This window comes from Salmo trutta, chromosome 25, assembly GCF_901001165.1.
Source record: "Salmo trutta chromosome 25, fSalTru1.1, whole genome shotgun sequence".
NCBI lineage: Eukaryota > Metazoa > Chordata > Actinopteri > Salmoniformes > Salmonidae > Salmo > Salmo trutta.
Genome location: NC_042981.1, coordinates 13422272 through 13441394, shown reverse-complemented (window position 1 = coordinate 13441394; position 19123 = coordinate 13422272). Strand labels below are relative to the sequence as shown.

The 19123-nt window shown below is 43.3% G+C and overlaps 1 protein-coding gene across 1 annotated transcript in view; it reads right to left on the bottom strand.

The window, feature by feature from the left end:
• LOC115161781 (nesprin-3) overlaps window positions 1-19123 on the bottom strand; it is a 40545-nt gene that overhangs the window by 17737 nt on the left and 3685 nt on the right. Inside the window, exons 3-10 of the mRNA XM_029712563.1 lie at window positions 15936-16108; window positions 15318-15456; window positions 14444-14614; window positions 13233-13388; window positions 11968-12567; window positions 9631-9767; window positions 5300-5474; window positions 32-214 (exon numbers count right to left, since the gene is read on the bottom strand). Coding sequence (XP_029568423.1) covers window positions 32-214; window positions 5300-5474; window positions 9631-9767; window positions 11968-12567; window positions 13233-13388; window positions 14444-14614; window positions 15318-15456; window positions 15936-16108 — 1734 coding nt within the window. The remainder of the gene's footprint in view (window positions 1-31; window positions 215-5299; window positions 5475-9630; window positions 9768-11967; window positions 12568-13232; window positions 13389-14443; window positions 14615-15317; window positions 15457-15935; window positions 16109-19123) is intronic.

Below are 19123 nucleotides of genomic sequence, written 5' to 3'. Positions count from 1 at the left end.
CACACACCCCACACAACACCCCACCACATACCTGCAGTCTTGCTTTCCTCTGTAGCAGCTGGTTGTGCAGTAACTCCCTGTTCCTCACGGTGTCATTGAGCTCTGTCATTAGACTCTCTGCTCTGTCTGAGCCGAACACTGAACACAGCAGATCTCTCTTCAACAGCATCAAACGCAACTGCTCCTGCAGCTGCAGACTGTGCTTCAGCAACCTCTGTAGGGGGGAAATGAGGGAAATAGTGAGGGAAAATTAAAAAAATCAAATATATAGGCAGGGGATAAATCAAGAAAAGTGTAAGTGTGCAGATGGAAGACAGTAAAAGAGGGGATATTGAAAGGGGAAGGAGAGAAAAAGGGGGAGACAAAGAAAAATAATGATGTAAGAGGGAACACCCCACAGATGAAAGCTATGTGTAGCAGAAATATGTGCCTCTAGTAGATAGATCACACATTTCCTGGTGTCAAAGTACAACAAGCATAATCCTCAGATCTTCTTTTTCACAGATCAGGGATTGATTGAGCTCCCTGACCTTTGCTGTCATTACTCCCATATTTACATTTACATTTTAGTCATTTAGCAGACGCTCTTATCCAGAGCGACTTACAGTAGTGAATGCATATATATATATATTTTTTTTTTTGTACTGGCCCCCCGTGGGAATCGAACCCACAACCCTGGCGTTGCACACACCATGCTCTACCAACTGAGCCACAGGGAAGACTGGAGGGGAGTTTATATTAGAGGTCGACCGATTAATCGGAATGGCCGATTAACTTGGGCCGTTTTCAAGTTTTCATAATCTGTAATCTGTATTTTTGGCCAACGATTTGACGCTTTTTAAAATTTTTATGTAAATATTTTTTAACTAGGCAAGTCAGTTAAGAACACATTCTTATTTTCAATGACGGCCTAGGAACGGTGGGTTAACTGCTTTGTTCAGGGGCAGAACGACAGATTTTTACCTTGTCAGCTTGGGGATGAAACCTTACGGTTAACTAGTCCAACGCTCTAACCACCTGCTTTACATTGCACTCCACGAGGAGCCTGCCTGTTACGCGAATGCAGTAAGAAGCCAAGGTAAGTTGCTAGCTAGCATTAAACTTATCTTATAAAAACAATCAATCAATCATAATCACTAGTTAACTACACATGGTTGATGATATTACTAGTTTATCTAGCCTGTCCTGCGTTGCATATAATCGATGCGGTGCGCATTCGCGAAAAAGGTCTGTCGTTGCTCCAACTTGTACCTAACCATAAACATCAATGTCTTTTTTTAAATCAATACACAAGTATATACAGCGGGGGGGGAAAAGTATTTGATCCCCTGCTGATTTTGTACGCTTGCCCACTGACAAAGAAATGATCAGTCTATAATTTTAATGGTAGGTTTATTTGAACAGTGAGAGACAGAATAACAACAAAAATATCCAGAAAAACGCATGTCAAAAATGTTATAAATTGATTTGCATTTTTATGAGGGAAATAAGTATTTGACCCCCTCGCAATCAGAAAGATTTCTGGCTCCCAGGTGTCTTTTATACAGGTAACGAGCTGAGATTAGGAGCACACTTTTAAAGGGAGTGCTTCTAACCGCAGCTTGTTACCTATAAAAAAGCCATGTCCACAGAAGCAATCAATCAATCAATCAGATTCCAAACTCTCCACCATGGCCAAGACCAAAGAGCTCTCCAAGGATGTCAGGGACAAGATTGTAGACCTACACAAGGCTGGAATGGGCTACAAGACCATCGCCAAGCAGCTTGGTGAGAAGGTGACAACAGTTGGTGCGATTATTCGCAAATGGAAGAAACACTAAAGAACTGTCAATCTCCCTCGGCCTGGGGCTCCATGCAAGATCTCACCTCGTAGGGTTGCAATGATCATGAGAACGGTGAGGAATCAGCCCAGAACTACACAGGAGGATCTTGTCAATGATCTCAAGGCAGCTGGGACCAAGAAAACAATTAGTAACACACTACGCCGTGAAGGACTGAAATCCTGCAGCGCCTGCAAGGTCCCCCTGCTCAATTATACATATACATGCCCATCTGAAGTTTGCCAATGAACATCTGAATGATTCAGAGGACAACTGGGTGAAAGTGTTGTGGTTAGATGAGACCAAAATGGAGCTCTTTGGCATCAACTCAACTCGCCGTGTTTGGAGGAGGAGGAATGCTGCCTATGACCCCAAGAACACCATCTCCACCGTCAAACATGGAGGTGGAAACATTCTTTGGGGGTGTTTTTCTGCTAAGGGGACAGGACAACTTCACCGCATCATTTGACGGGGCCATGTACTGTGAAATCTTGGGTGAGAACCTCCTTCCCTCAGCCAGGGCATTGAAAATGGGTTGTGGATGGGTATTCCAGCATGACAATGATCCAAAACACACGGCCAAGGCAACAAAGGAGTGGCTCAAGAAGAAGCACATTAAGGTCCTGGAGTGGCCTAGCCAGTCTCCAGACCTTAATCCCATAGAAAATCTGTGGAGGGAGCTGAACGTTCGAGTTGCCAAACGTCAGCCTCGAAACCTTAATGACTTGGAGAAGATCTGCAAAGAGGACTGGGACAAAATCCCTCCTGAGATGTGTGCAAACCTGGTGGCCAACTACAAGAAACGTCTGACCTCTGTCATTGCCAACAAGGGTTTTGCCACCAAGTACTAAGTCATGTTTTGCAGAGGATTCAAATACTTATTTCCCTCATTAAAATGGAAATCATTTTATAACATTTTTGAGTCAGGGTATATGCAACAGTTTGGGCTGCCTGGCTCGTTGCGAACTAATTTGCCAGAATTTTACGTAATTATGACATAACATTGAAGGTTGTGCAATGTAACAGGAACATTTAGACTTATGGATGCCACCCGTTAGATAAAATACGGAACGGTTCCGTATTTCACTGAAAGAATAAACGTGATAGTTTCCGGATTCGACCATATTAATGACCTAAGGCTCGTGTTTCTGTGTGTTATAATGTTATAATTAAGTCTATGATTTGATAGAGCAGTCTGACTGAGCGATGGTAGGCACCAGCAGGCTCGTAAGCATTCATTCAAAATAGCACTTTCGTGCATTTTCCCAGAAGTCCTTTGCAATGCATTGCGCTGTTTATGACTTCAAGCCTATCAACTCCCAAGATTAGGCTGATGTAACCAATATGAAATGGCTAGCTAGTTAGCCAGGTGCGCGCTAATAGCGTTTCAAACGTCACTCGCTCTGAGACTTGGAGTGGTTGTTCCCCTTGCTCTGCATGGGTAACGCTGCTTCGAGGGTGGCTGTTGTCGATGTGTTCCTGGTTCGAGCCCAGGTAGGAGAGAGGAGAGGGACGGAAGCTATACTGTTACACTGGCAATACTAAAGTGCCTATAAGAACATCCAATAGTCAAAGGTATCTGAAATACAAATCGTATAGAGAGAAATAGTCCTATAATTCCTATAATAACTACAACCTAAAACTTCTTTCCTGGGAATATTGAAGACTCATGTTAAAAGGAACCACCAGCTTTCATATGTTCTCATGTTCTGAGCAAGGAACTTAAACGTTAGCTTTCTTACATGGCACATATTGCACTTTTACTTTCTTCTCCAACACTTTGTTTTTGCATTATTTAAACCAAATTGAACATGTTTCATTATTTATTTGAGGCTAAATTGATTTTATTGATGTATTATATTAAGTTCAAATAAGTGTTCATTCAGTATTGTTGTAATTGTCATAATTACAAATAAATAAATTTAAACAAATAAGAAAAATCGGCCGATTAATCGGTATCGGGGTTTTTGGACCCCCAATAATCGGTATCGGCGTTGAAAAAAAAACAAATATCATAGTCGGTCGACCTCTAGTTTATATTAGGAGGAAGTCATTTTCTGATGGAGAAGGCTAGGATGCGTGTGAAAGAAAGAATTACATACTTACCTGATTGGTTTGATATTAATAGTAAACTATTATATACTTAACTTAGAGTAAGACTGGCCTGCTAATACTGAGTTTTATGGTGTCCACTCCTGCTTCCTGCAGCTAGTCTGGGTGTCGAGGACATGGCTTTTACTAGAGATAGCATGAAGCTGACAGTTGATTGATGTCTTGGTGATAAAAAACCAAACAGACACATTCCAGTCTATCAATAGTGGTGCATGTGAGAAATATGTCTCTGGTCTAACTGGGCCTGCATTCTATAGATGAGATTGTGTGTGTCACCGAGATAGAGATAGCCTGGAGGAATAGAACAAACATTCCATTGTTTGTTCACATCCTTGCATCTGGGAAACATCTGTGAAATTAGCCTGGAGGAGTAGAACCCCCCCCCCTCGTGCAGATACCAGGGTGGGTTATGTTGCCCAATCTGCACGGGGGGGGGGGGGGGCAGCCATGGTTGAAGCAGTTTTAGGTTTGGTATATAAAGACCCGGTATTCTCTGTATGATTCAGACTCTCAGTCCGACAGTCAAGACTGATGGGCTGACAGTTTCATTAATGCAATAATTAATCGATATTAAATAAAGATGATTGTTTGAAGAAATTACCAAGTCTCTCTCAGTACTGAATTTCCACGACATGTGTCCCAAACGGCTCCCTGGTCAAAAATAGTGCTCCAAATAGAGAATACGGTGCTATTTGGGACGCATTCTAAGCCAATCTTTGTCCAGTTCCAGTACTGTATGTAGGGCTGATTACATTTCCCTAGCTGGCCTAATTAAGGTACCATGAATACTGAAGATCATCTGTTTTTCTCTTTTCATTATCTCCAGGCCTTAAGGGCCACAGTTACTACTGAGATTCAGACATTAATGTTCGCCCTTATGAACACAATCCTGGTTTAGCGGTTTGATTGACGGGAGTGACTTACTGTAAATATGCCATTAACTTTTTCTCTATGCATTTTACTTTACTGTATTAAAATTATTTTGTTGTTTGTTTACGTCCTGCTACATCCCTTTTAAAGATGGAATCCGCATTAGGGGAGACAAGGCCACTGTCTGCCCAGGCACCTCTGTTATTGTTTTTACTTTGTGAATGAAATGAAAGTGTGGTGCATCCAGCAGTGTGTAAAACATTATTGCAGTACATATTCTGCTGTTCTATCGCGCGGGCAATGATGTCCGAGGAAAAAAAAAAAAAAAAAAAAGTTACTTTTTTTGCAATAACTTATTAATATAATATCCTAAACGAACATGGCAGTTTCACCATTTAGGATTCCAGTTTTAAGCACATGAGCAAACACATTTCCCCATGCCTGGTGGAATAATAGTTGATTCAAATCAGTAGCAGTCTGCAGTGTGCTGTTCCTACCTGGATGTTCTGTACCAGCATGGTGACATGTGAGAACTCAGACACTTCAGCAGAAGACTCCAGCACTTGAGAGACCACCTGACTCCACTGAGAGTATCCATGTAGAGGGTCCTGCAGCACTTGTCTCAGCACCAACTCTGAGTCCACACACAGCTTCATAGAACGACACATCACACTGCACGGGGACAAAGGAAATGAGCATAAGACCGGTTAGATATGGTGCTTTCATGGAAAGACCAAGATTGCTGAAGAGATTTTTTAAAATATTGTCTTTCACATCGAGTCAAAGGATAAAAAAAAATGATGTATGTTTTAACTTTACATGAATTAAAGACATATGTACTAGGGTTGGGTGGTATGCAGATTTTCATACCAGGGTATGCGGTATTACCGGCAGTGAACACAAGGGGCGCTATATATATGTATATATATATATATATATATACTGCTCAAAAAAATAAAGGGAACACTAAAATAACACATCCTAGATCTGAATGAAATAAATATTTTTATTAAATACATTTTTCTTTACATAGTTGAATGTGCTGACAACAAAATCACACAAAAATAATCAATGGAAATCCAATTTATCAACCCATGGAGGTCTGGATTTGGAGTCACACTCAAAATTAAAGTGGAAAACCACACTACAGGCTGATCCAACTTTGATGTAATGTCCTTAAAACAAGTCAAAATGAGGCTCAGTAGTGTGTGTGGCCTCCACGTGCCTGTATGACCTCCCTACAACGCCTGGCCATGCTCCTGATGAGGTGGCGGATGGTCTCCTGAGGGATCTCCTCCCAGACCTGGACTAAAGCATCCGCCAACTCCTGGACAGTCTGTGGTGCAACGTGGCGTTGGTGGATGGAGCGAGACATGATGTCCCAGATGTGCTCAATTGGATTCAGGTCTGGGGAACAGGCAGGCCAGTCCATAGGATCAATGCCTTCCTCTTGCAGGAACTGCTGACACACTCCAGCCACATGAGGTCTAGCATTGTCTTGCATTAGGAGGAACCCAGGGCCAACCGCACCAGCATATGGTCTCACAAGGGGTCTGAGGATCTCATCTCGGTACCTAATGGCAGTCAGGCTACCTCTGGCGAGCACATGGAGGGCTGTGCGGCCCCCCAAAGAAATGCCACCCCACACCATGACTGACCCACCGCCAAACCGGTCATGCTGGAGGATGTTGCAGGCAGCAGAACATTCTCCACGACTCTCTCATTCTCCACGATTCTCCAGACTCTGTCACGTCTGTCACATGTGCTCAGTGTGAACCTGCTTCATCTGTGAAGAGCCAATCTTTTGCCAATCTTGGTGTTCTCTGGCAAATGCCAAACGTCCTGCACGGTGTTGGGCTGTAAGCACAACCCCCACCTGTGGACGTCGGGCCCTCATACCACCCTCATGGAGTCTGTTTCTGACCGTTTGAGCAGACACATGCACATTTGTGGCCTGCTGGAGGTCATTTTGCAGGGCTCTGGCAGTGCTCCTCCTGCTGCTCCTTGCACAAAGGCAGAGGTAGCGGTCCTGCTGCTGGGTTGTTGCCCTCCTATGGCCTCCTCCACGTCTCCTGATGTACTGGCCTGTCTCCTGGTAGCGCCTCCATGCTCTGGACACTACGCTGACAGACACAGCAAACCTTCTTGCCACAGCTCGCATTGATGTGCCATCCTGGATGAGCTGCACTACCTGAGCCACTTGTGTGGGTTGTAGACTCCGTCTCATGCTACCACTAGAGTGAAAGCACCGCCAGCATTCAAAAGTGACCAAAACATCAGCCAGGAAGCATAGGAACTGAGAAGTGGTCTGTGGTCACCACTGCAGAACCACTGCTTTATTGGGGGTGTCTTGCTAATTGCCTATAATTTCCACCTGTTGTCTATTCCATTTGCACAACAGCATGTGAAATTTATTGCCAATCAGTGTTGCATCCTAAGTGGACAGTTTGATTTCACAGAAGTGTGATTGACTTAGAGTTACATTGTGTTGTTTAAGTGTTCCCTTTATTTTTTTGAGCAGTGTGTATATATATATATATATATATATATATATATATATATATATATATAGTATTTTGTTTTTACGCACAAAACGAATTTAGGCAGCAAGGATCTTGATCAAGGAGCTAGCCACCAGATTCATAGCTGGACCCCTGAGCTGGAGATATAAATTATCTTACATAATTAACTTAGCAGCGGTGTAGCACGCACCCCCTGAGCATTAGGGTATTGAAAATCATCCCGTCCGTATTTCAAAAATACCCATGTATACGGTGTTAGGTTGTACTTTGAAATACTTGCTACACCAGAAGTTAATGGTTACATGTATGAGGAATGTACCGTACCAGTCAAAAGTTTGGACACACCTACTCAGTCAAGGGTCTTTCTTTATTGATACTATTTTCTACATTATATAATAATAGAGAATATATCAAAACTATGAAATAACATATGTAATCATGTAGTACCCCAAAAAGTGGTAAACAAATCTAAATATAGTTTATATTTGAGATTCTTCAAAGTAGCCACCCTTTGCCTTGATGACAGCTTTGCACACTCTTGGCTTTCTCTCAACCAGATTCATGAGGTAGTCACCTGGAATGCATTTCATAAAAGTTCATTTGTGGAATTTCTTTCCTTCTTAATGAGTTTGAGCCAATCAGTTGTGTTGTGACAAGGTAGGGGGGGGGGGGTATAGAGAAGATAGCCCTATTTGGCAAAAGACCAAGTCCATATTATGGCAAGAACAGCTCAAATAAGCAAAGAGAAACGACAGTCCATCATTACTTTAAGAAATGAAGATCAGTCAAAGTTTCTTCAATTGCAGTCGCAAAAACCATCAAGCGCTATGATGAAACTGGCTCTTGTGATGACCGCCACAGGAAAGGAAGACCCAGAGTTACCTCTGCTGCAGAGGATAAGTTCAAAAGAGTTACCAGCCTCAGAAATTGCATCCCAAATAAATGCTAGGTATCCCCCTTTCCCTTTACAGAGTTCAAGTAACAGACACATCTCAACATCAACTGTTCAGAATAGACTGCGTGAATCAGACCTTCATGGTCGAATTGCTGCAAAGAAACCACTACTAAAGGACACCAATAAGAAGAAGAGAATTGCTTGGGCCACGAAACACGAGCAATAGACATTAGACCGGTGGAAATCTGTCCTTTGGTCTGATGAGTCCAAATTTGAGATTTTTGGTTCCAACTGCTGTGTCTTTGTGAGACGCAGAGTAGGTGAACGGATGATCTCCGCATGTTATGCCCTTTATTAGACCAAACAGAGGTGTTAGGATTCCTAACTGTCACATTAGTTACGACAAGTTAGGGCATGAAAAGGCACGGAACCTGATATCCTATCGAAGAAAAAGCACATCAGGCCTATATAGACAGTAGGCTTATGCAAATTCTGCTGAACCATCCCTCTGAAGGTGAATGTCAATAGTCTGAAAAATCATCTTCCTCTCCTTGTTCCTTCTCCTTCACTGAATAGAAATCACTGAACAAGAGAGTGAGAGCAAATATGTCAGATGCCACCTCCCCAACTCTCTCACATTAGTTAATATGAAGTATCTTAGAGTATGGATAATGATGCATTCCCATTATACTTCACTACCTTTAAAAATATAGAGATTTTTTTACATTTTAGTCATTTAGCAGACGCTCTTATCCAGAGCGACTTACAGTAGTGAATACATACATTCATTTTCATTTCATGCATTTAAAAAAAACAAAAATTGTACTGGCCCCCCGTGGGAATCGAACCCACAACCCTGGCGTTGCACACACCATGCTGGCGTTGCAAACACCATGCTCTACCAACTGAGCCACAGGGAGTTAGTCTTGTCCCATCGCTGCAACTCCCATACGGACTTTCGAGAGGCGAAGGTCGAGAGCCATGCGTCCTCCCGAAACACAACCCAATCCAACCGAGCTGCACTGCTTCTTGACACAATACCCACTTATCCCGGAAGACAGCCGCACCAATGTGTCAGGGGAAACACGGTACACCCGGCGATCGTGTTAGCGTGCATTGCGCCCGGAACTCCACAGGAGTTGCTAGAGAGCGATGGGACAAGAACATCCCTGCTTGCCAAACCCTCCCCTAACCCGGACGACGCTGGGCCAATTGTGCCATGGGTATCACGGTCGCGGTCGGCTGCGATAAAGCCTGGACTCGAACCCTGAATTTCTAGCCTTAGACCACTGCGCCACTCGGGAGGCGTAGTTCACTACCTTTAACCAGGGCCGATAAGGCTCTGGTCAAAAGTAGTATACTAAATAGGGGATATGGTTCCATTTGGGACACTTCCTCCATGTCAACTCACCTCTGCTGTTCTTTCACCACAGCCAGGACGTCATCAGAGAGATGCTGGGAATCTTGGGAAAAGCGGAAGAGTTCTTTAAGCTGGGCCTTGAGGTGCTCCACCTGGGATTCCTCTGCCAATAAAGTATTCCGGATGTTCTGAGTGGAGGAATACCAACAGAGAGAAATAAGGAAAAAAGGAAAAATACACATCACAGTGCATATTACCTTTTTGAGCCCTGGTCAAAAGTAGTGCATTATAAATAGAATAGGGAACCATTTGGGACATATCCAGAGACAAGGCTAGGACACCTGGCAGCTCATTCTCTACACCCAAACAATCACACACCAGCATCAACAACCAAATTGGCATAAACACCAACTTGAGTTTGAGTTCATTAATTTTTTTATGTTCACAAGTCTGATTGGCCTTTAGCCATGTCTTAATGTTTTTTTGTGAAGGTGTGATAGGTGGTGCAGTTGTGTGTGTCTGATGTCAGTGTATTCCAGAGAAAGCAGATTGACGAAAGGTGCTTTTCCCAACTCAGGAACTCGTGCTTTCTGAGGATGTAACAGTGATGATGGATATTGAGCTTTCAATCAAGCACGTTGAGAGCTTGTTTGTAGACATTCTGAATGTTGTACAGGGAGCTTGGGTCCAACTAGTCAAGCAGTATAATAAGTGGGGGAATATCATAGCATTGAAGTACAGTTTTGCTACCTCTGTAGTCAAACAATTTCATATGAATTGCAAATTAGCTAGGTTGAATTTGGCTATTTGAGTTCCCCTTTTCGACTGCTTTTATTTTTTATTTTTTTTAAGAGGTTGGAGTCAAGTATGATGCCAAGGTACTTAACATGGAATACCACCTGGAGCTTCTCCCCTGACACACAGACATCTGGCTCAGTAGCATCAGTTGTCCTCTTTGTGAACAACATGCAGACTGTTCTTCTCCCCTGACAAACATACATCTGGCTCAGTAGCATCAGTTGTCCTCTTTGTGAACAACATGCAGACTGTTCTTCTCCCCTGACACAGAGACATCTGGCTCAGTAGCATCAGTTGTCCTCTTTGTGAACAACATGCAGACTGTTCTTCTCCCGACACACAGACATCTGGCTCAGTAGCGTCAGTAGTCCTCTTTGTGAACAACATGCAGACTGTTTTTTTCACATTGAGATGCAAACATGAGTCACTGAGCCACTTTGTAACCTGGACCATTACAGTAGTGAGTTATTGTGCAGCTTGTTGTTTGCTCTTTGCATGCACATATATAACTGTATCATCTGCATACATTTGAACTTCAGGTCCAGTACAGACAGAAGGCAGATCATTAATGTACAGGCTGAACAGGAGGGGCCTCAGTACTGACCCTTGGGGCACGCCCAATTAATTTCCTCCTTTGCCAGAGTTAACCGATTACAGCCTCAGGGGCCTCTTGGTGCCTGCTGCTTTCATTCCACTAAGGTGAATTGTCAAGAATGCTTTTGTTTGTTGAGGATTAAAAGAGTGGTTAAGAACTGCTTGCCTCATCTGCCAGCTTTGGTTTCTCAGTCTGATCAAAATATTCTACAGTGGCTTCCTAGACTCACTTCCTAGACTCACTTCCTAGACTCCATCTTCACTGATCTGAACAGACGCAGGTTGACGTTTATTGTCATGAGTTGGAGGCAGAACTGAGCAATTTCCCCTTAGATAGGCCAGCTGCAAATTAAAAATGGTCTATATTGTAAAAAATGTATGAACAAAAATTGGAGCTTTTTGGTCTTAATTTAAGGTTAGGCTTATCAATTTGGTTAAGGTCAGGGTTAAGGTTAGGTTTAAAATCAGATTTTATGACATTGTGGCTGTGCCAGCTAGTGAACACTGCAGAGCTGCCTCCAGAATAAGATTCATGATGAAAAACACTAACCTACTGAACAGACAGGACAGGTGTAAGCAATGTACTGAAAGCCTATGGAGGCATTTCCTTTCATCTGTCCCATTTATTCACATCAGTGAGGATGAAGTACAATAGATAACAAAAATAAGCGACTTTAAAACTATTGATACACATAGACTGTTGGAACCTGTCCTACCACACCTGCCCACAACATGTACGTTTTTACTGTAAGGTTACAATACCAGCCCACAATCATTATCTTCTCTCTCATTTCCACCACACCTCTCCCAGGCATTCAGCCAGAGGGCAATTCCTGCCAAGTAATAGTTAGAGCAACCACCCATGCAGTGTCAAACCATTGTTGAAGCTAGTAACTAAAGCTGTAAACCATAGGGTTGAGGAGTGAAAGTGGCATAGTGAACTGTCAGAGAGAGAGATGATACAGGAAGTAATAGAGAGAGTGAGCCCAAACCCACCATGTATTTCCTCCACTGCCCAACCATCTGTTCCTCAATCCTGTCTACCTCCCTGGCTGTCTCCAGATCTCCGGTCCTGTCTCCCTCCCTGGCTGTCTCCAGGTCTCTGGTCCTGTCTCCCTCCCTGGCTGTCTCCAGGTCTCTGGTCCTGTCTCCCTCCCTGGCTGTCTCCAGGTCTCTGGTCCTGTCTCCATCCAAGGCTGTCTCCAGGTCTCTGGTCCTGTCTCCCTCCCAGGCTGTCTCCAGGTCTCTGGTCCTGTCTCCCTCCCAGGCTGTCTCCAGGTCTCTGGTCCTGTCTCCCTCCCTGGCTGTCTCCAGATCTCTGGTCAGTCTGTGGAGCAGGCCCCGGAGCTGCCCGATGTCCTCCCCCAGGCGCTGGCAGCGGCTCTGGTACTGGCTCTGAGAGTCCAGGCTGCTCTTCAGGCCCTCTCCGACCTCACACAGGCTCTGTCTCAGCCTCTGCCAGTCCAGACGCAGCTCCTCTGCTTCCTCCGCCACCACATCCGCCCCCCCGGGGGACGTGTTGGCCCGCACTGCCTCCGCCATGACCTCGATGTGCTGCAGCGTCCTCTCTTCACTGGTCACGTTGTCATCCAGGGTCTGACAGAGGAGAGAGGGTTAGGCTGTGTCCTGATTCTCTACCCTACTGACCCTTTATCATATTCTTTCAAATCCATGACACAAAACTAAGGAAATTACAGGTTGTTCTTAGCATGGTATGTGTCCCTCCCCGCAGAATCAAATCAAGTCAAATCAAACCTTATTTAAAATGCATTTCAAATTGCAACACACTTTACAGTAAAACAATATTAAACAAAAAAAACAGAAGGTAATAAAAGAACAGTGATGTGACTAGAGTAAACTCTCACCTGTCCCTCCCAGAAGTCATGTGACTAGGGTGTACTTCTCTCACCTGTCCCTCCCAGAAGTCATGTGACTAGGGTGTACTTCTCTCACCTGTCCCTCCCAGAAGTCATGTGACTAGGGTGTACTTCTCACACCTGTCCCTCCCAGAAGTCATGTGACTAGGGTGTACTTCTCTCACCTGTCCCTCCCAGAAGTCATGTGACTAGGGTGTACTTCTCTCACCTGTCCCTCCCAGAAGTCATGTGACTAGGGTGTACTTCTCTCACCTGTCCCTCCCAGAAGTCATGTGACTAGGGTGTACTTCTCTCACCTGTCCCTCCCAGAAGTCATGTGACTAGGGTGTACTTCTCTCACCTGTCCCTCCCAGAAGTCATATGACTAGGGTGTACTTCTCTCACCTGTAGGGCTCGGAGTTTGTTCTCGGCTGTGTCCTCTGTCTCAGTGAGGGTGTTGAGCTCCTTAGTCTTGGACACCAGCCAGGCCTGGAACTTCAGGACGTCTCTCTGGTACATCTGGTGCTCTTCAGCCATCTTCTGCAGCACCGACAGCCTCTCCTGTTGAAATTAAAATCTGGGATTAGTACATATACTTTTTCACTTAAAAATGTGTGATATAGCCATTGATTGTTGTTTTTCAAATCCCAGATTGCCCCTTTAAAAGCCAAGTAACCTTTCTAAAAAAAATGTTTTTAAACACTAATTCAGTATTTACTATTTTATGAGGATCCCCATTAGCTACTGCTGAAGCAGCAGTTAGTCTTCCTGGGGTCCACGATGCTCTATGATAATAACGGAACCAGAGAAAGAGCTAATAAAAGGAAAGAAACCCTTATCAATATGGAGCAGATACATGCAAATAGCTTTGAATAAAGAAAGCTCATTGGTGTACTGGGGAATTGTAGAATAGCATCTTATTCAGAATATGATTTTATTTAACTTAGATTAGAACTAGCTGGTCCATCTTCTTTCGAAGTGTAGGGGAAGAAATGTGCTCCTCTATTAAGCAACAACTTCAATATGAAAGAGTACATCAATCATTATCATCAATGACATTCTGCCTTGGACCAAACACACGGCTCTGCCACGAGCTAAAGGATGTTCAAATAGGCCAGGAGCATCGAAAGACCTTTTGAAAAGAGAGAGAGACAGAGGAGAGGACTATTGTTGGGCTCCGTCCTGTCAGATGTTTCAAAGAGCAATGAAACGCAGATAGAAACAGGAATGGCATTGTCTTGATAGTGTGAAGAAGAGAACAGAGGAACTATACAACAAAAGAAAGCTTAGCACAAATTGAAGAGTATTTACCAACAACATTCAGACACAGACTTAACTCTGAGAACGTAGAAGTTAATGTACTCTGCAGCCGTGAGCCTGTCTGTCTGTCTGCGATTGAAACGGCAACATGGTTTTAATCATTACATTATGTTTGCTATATAGCCTACCCTGACAGTAATCGTGGTGTACACATTATATCCCTTAGCTCTATACAGGAATGCTAGCCTGGGTTTTGAGCAGAGAAATCGAGGGGATAGGTGGAAAGACTGAATGAGAGTCATCAGAAAGCCTCCATTATACTACATACGCACACACACACAAACACACACACACACCTCAGCTTTGTCCCGTATGCTGTTATAGGCCAGCTGGAGTCTCTCCTGTGCTTCCTGGTCCACACTGGGATCCTGGATGCGGTTGTTCAGCGCTGCAGCCTCGTCCACCAGCCTCTCCAGCAACATTGCCTGGTTCTGGACGTCACTCAGCAGGACGCGCTGGTTGTCCACCTGGAACACACACCACACACGTTAGATTACATTACATTAGGGTGGCTTTTGAATTTTTTATCAATAATAAAACATAATGCAAGTCCTTTATACTGCAAAAAGTCAATTTAAATGAAGAGAAATAACATTGTGAGCAAAATGATTAATCAAATCACTTTAGTAAATTACATTTAAAGGGTTGATGACCTTAGATTTGAGCCTTTCTTGCCTCCATTTCAGAAAATCCTCATTTACCAAAAAATGTCTATTTACTACTCTTACTGGTGGCACAATGTCATCTTAAATGGTACAAATGATTTAAAGTAATTAAGCTACCATATCAGTTGATTTAGAATAGGAAGATGTACCCAAATACATTTAAATAAATACAAATGTAGAAAAATGAAGTTCATTATTTCCAAAATGTCAATCCCAAATGCCACCGTAATTGAAGAACGACCCATTGGACACTTTCCAGCTGGAACTTTGTGCATCAGCAAGCTAGCTCTTCTATGGGTTTAATAGGCAGCATTCGTTGGTTCAATTTATGTGGCTAGGGTTTTCAACTATGAACTCAGAGATGGCTTCCTACAAGAAGTAGGAATCTAACAGCCTATCAACACAGTTCAAGCTAGGCTACTGAAATGGTACCAGTAGTATTACCTCTCTTCCCCTGGCTAAACGTCACTATTGTTGACACCCAACATCTGGTGTGTTTGCCTACCTGCCACAATTTCTCCTTCACCCCCAGCTGCAGCTCCACCTCTGGCTCCAGACTGCGACGCACGCTGACCAGCCACATCTCAAACTCCTCATACGCCTTCAGGTACTCACTCCAGTGCAGCCACACCCACTCTATACGGCTGAGGAAGAGGAGATGGAATGGTAGGTAAGACTTTATAATCATGAACAAGCATTTATAAACGATTTATATACAATTATCAATAAGTATTTCATTATGAAATACTTAAGCATTTATGAAGGCATATTCAAGGTGACACACAATAGACCTCCAAAAACTGATATGTGTAGCTATATGGCTTAAAAAAAAATATATATATATATATTTTTAAACAAGGCCTTCTGCTCTGACTATGTAATTAAAAAATTATGTGTAAACTGCTGGAAGGAATATATTCACTCATGCCTACATTATCCATGTGTTGGTAACATATCCTGGTGTTTACATACGGACGACTCTCTTTCTAAAAGAGAAAGGAGGCTTAATACTAATTGTGGTTTCTTTTTAAAGAAACATTATAGTAATTCACCTGCCATTTTCAGCTCTCATAGAAGTCATGGAAGGCCAAAGGGGTCGTGGAGGAGTCATGAGTTAGCCTACCTGTGGCAGTGGATGATGTAGGTGCAGGTCTCCTCCCATAATGCTTTGAGTTCTTTGAGTCTGGCGTGGGTGATGTTCCTCGTCTCCTGGTTACCGTCCTGCAGTAAGACCTCTGCAGCCACAAGCACCTTGTCAAACTTCACATGACCCTCGTGCTCCGACTGGTGGATTTTCTGACCACCAATAACACACAGGAGAGGCTTGATGAGATCAAGAATTTTGCGATGAGAGATAATAATGTGATCAAGCATACAGAAGCTTCCCTCGAGGGAAACAAACCTGAGAGAATAATGGAAGCAACGGAACGAAAAAAGAGAGTTGGAATTAAACTAATGTAGAGGCCGGCTCTGGTTTCACATACCAAGGTTCTACTGTATTACAGGGTTTAAAGTTGAGTGGCCAGTTGAGGACAGCCATAACCACAGCCATGCTGGAAGGGACAATGTGAAAAGATGTATCCGAGCCTGCACAGTATGGTTCAGGCTGGCTCAATAGTGGGAAAAAGGTATTTGACCCTCGATCACGCTGTCTCTCTGAGCCTGTGTCAGTAGGGCTGGGCAGTATAGCGGTATTTTACTACAGTACCAGTCAAAAGTTTGGACACACCTATTCATTCAAGGGTTTTTCTTTATTTTTTATTATTTTCTACATTGTAGAATAATAGTGAAGACATCAAAACTATTAAATAACACATATGGAATCATGTAGTACCCCCAAAAAGTGTTTAACAAATTAAAATATATTCTATATTTGAGATTCTTCAAAGTAGCCACCCTTTGCCTTGATGACAGCTTTGCACACTTTTGGCATTCTCTCAACCAGCTTAATGAGGTAGTCACCAAGAAGGCATTTCAATTAAGAGGTGTGCCTTGTTAAAAGTTAATTTGTGTCATTTCTTTCCTTCTTAATGCGTTTGAGCCAATCAGTTGTGTTGTGACAAGGTAGGGTTGGTATACAGAAGATAGCCCTATTTGGTAAAAGACCAAGTCCATATTATGGCAAGAACAGCTCAAAAAAGCAAAGAGAAACGACAGTCCATCATTACTTTAAGACATGAAGGTCAGTCAATCTGGAAAATTTCAAGAACTTTGAAAGTTTCTTCAAGTGCAGCCGCAAAAACCATCAAGCGCTATGATGAAACTGGCTCTAATGAGGACCACCACAGGAAAGGAAGACCCAGAGTTACCTCTGCTGCAGAGGATAAGTTCAATAGAGTTACCAGCCTCAGAAATGGCAGCCCAAAGAAATGCTAGGTATCCCCCTTTCCCTTTACAGAGTTCAAGTAACAGACACATTTCAACATCAACTGTTCAGAATAGACTGCGTGAATCAGGCCTTCATGGTCGAATTGCTTCAAAGAAACCACTACTAAAGGACACCAATAATAAGAAGAGACTTGCTTGGGCCAAGAAAGACGAGCAATGAACATTAGACTGGTGGAAATCTGTCCTTTGATCTGATAAGTTAGAGATTTTTGGTTCCAACCGCTGTGGCTTTGTGAGATGCAGAGTAGGTGAACGGATGATCTCCGCATGTGTGATTCCCACCGTGAAGCATGGAGGAGGAGGTGTAATGGTGCTTTGCTGGTGACACTGTTGGGTGATTTATTTAGAATTCAAGGCACACTTAACCAGCGTGGCTACCACAGCATTCTGCAGCGATGTGCCATCCCATCTGGTTTGCGCTTAGTGGGACTATAATTTCTTTCAACAGGACAATAACCCAACACACACCTCCAGGCTGTGTAAGGCCTATTTGAACAAGAAGGAGAGTGATGGAGTGCTGCATCAGATTACCTGGCCTCCACAATTACCCAACCTCAACCCAATTGAGATAGGTTGGGATGAGTTGGACCGCAGAGTGAAGGAAAAGCAGCCAACAAGTGCTCAGTATATGGGAACTCCTTCAAGACTGTTGGAAAGGCAAACCTTCTATAACGGTATTTGAATGTTTGGCCTCTCTCTCTGTCAAAGAGGAATAGGCGAAGCATGAATATGTTGGCTACATGAAGAAATATTTAATGTAGCCAAAGATTATAGGGTTCCCTAGGAAACACTGACCATCACATTGGTTCCTACCTTGTCACATTAACTCCTCCCTGGCAATTTCATTCATTGTTATGTCAAACACCACTGAATTCAAAGTGCTCACTATTATTTATATTCTAACTAAAGAATTAGAATGAACTTTCTATTTACAAGTTCACTCAAGTGTTTAGAGCTAAATCGCAAGTCAAATCACAATTGCAACATTTGGTTAAAAATTGCCCATATTGTGCTACTTGGCAGAGTGAAAATGTTCGCAAATGAGTGCAGGAAATGCAGAAATTGATGTAAATGCAGGAAATTTGTTTTGGTTGAAGTTGACCTGAACAGTATAAAACAATCAAAATGGAGAAAGACCCATTGAAATCACTTAGAATGTATGTCTTGCCACTGTAGGGTGGGTCACTCACTGCTCATAAAGCAAAGTTAGAAATGGTATTATTCAAAAACATAAAACACCATTAAAAAATGTAATAAATGCTGTGATGCGTTTTGGCCATATTGCCCAGCCCTAGTAGTTAGTGTCAGTAGTTAGCAGTGTCAGTAGTTAGTTATGGTGAGACCCAACCCTGTCTCTCTGTTCTTATGTCAGTAGTTACTGTCAGTACTTAGTTAGGGATGGGTCTCAACCTGTCTCTCTGAGCCTGTGTCAGTAGTTAGTTAGGGTTGGGTCTCACCCTGTCTCTCTGAGCCTGTGTCAGTAGTTAGTTAGGGTTGGGTTTCACCCTGTCTCTCTGAGCCTGTGTCAGTACTTAGTTAGGGTTGGGTCTCACCCTGTCTCTCTGAGCCTGTGTCAGTACTTAGTTAGGGTTGGGTCTCACCCTGTCTCTCTGAGCCTGTGTCAGTACTTAGTTAGGGTTGGGTCTCACCCTGTCTCTCTGAGCCTGTGTCAGTACTTAGTTAGGGTTGGGTCTCACCCTGTCTCTCTGAGCCTGTGTCAGTAGTTAGTTAGGGTTGGGTCTCACCCTGTCTCTCTGAGCCTGTGTCAGTACTTAGTTAGGGTTGGGTCTCACCCTGTCTCTCTGAGCCTGTGTCAGTAGTTAGTTAGGGTTGGGTCTCACCCTGTCTCTCTGAGCCTGTGTCAGTACTTAGTTAGGGTTGGGTCTCACCCTGTCTCTCTGAGCCTGTGTCAGTAGTTAGTTA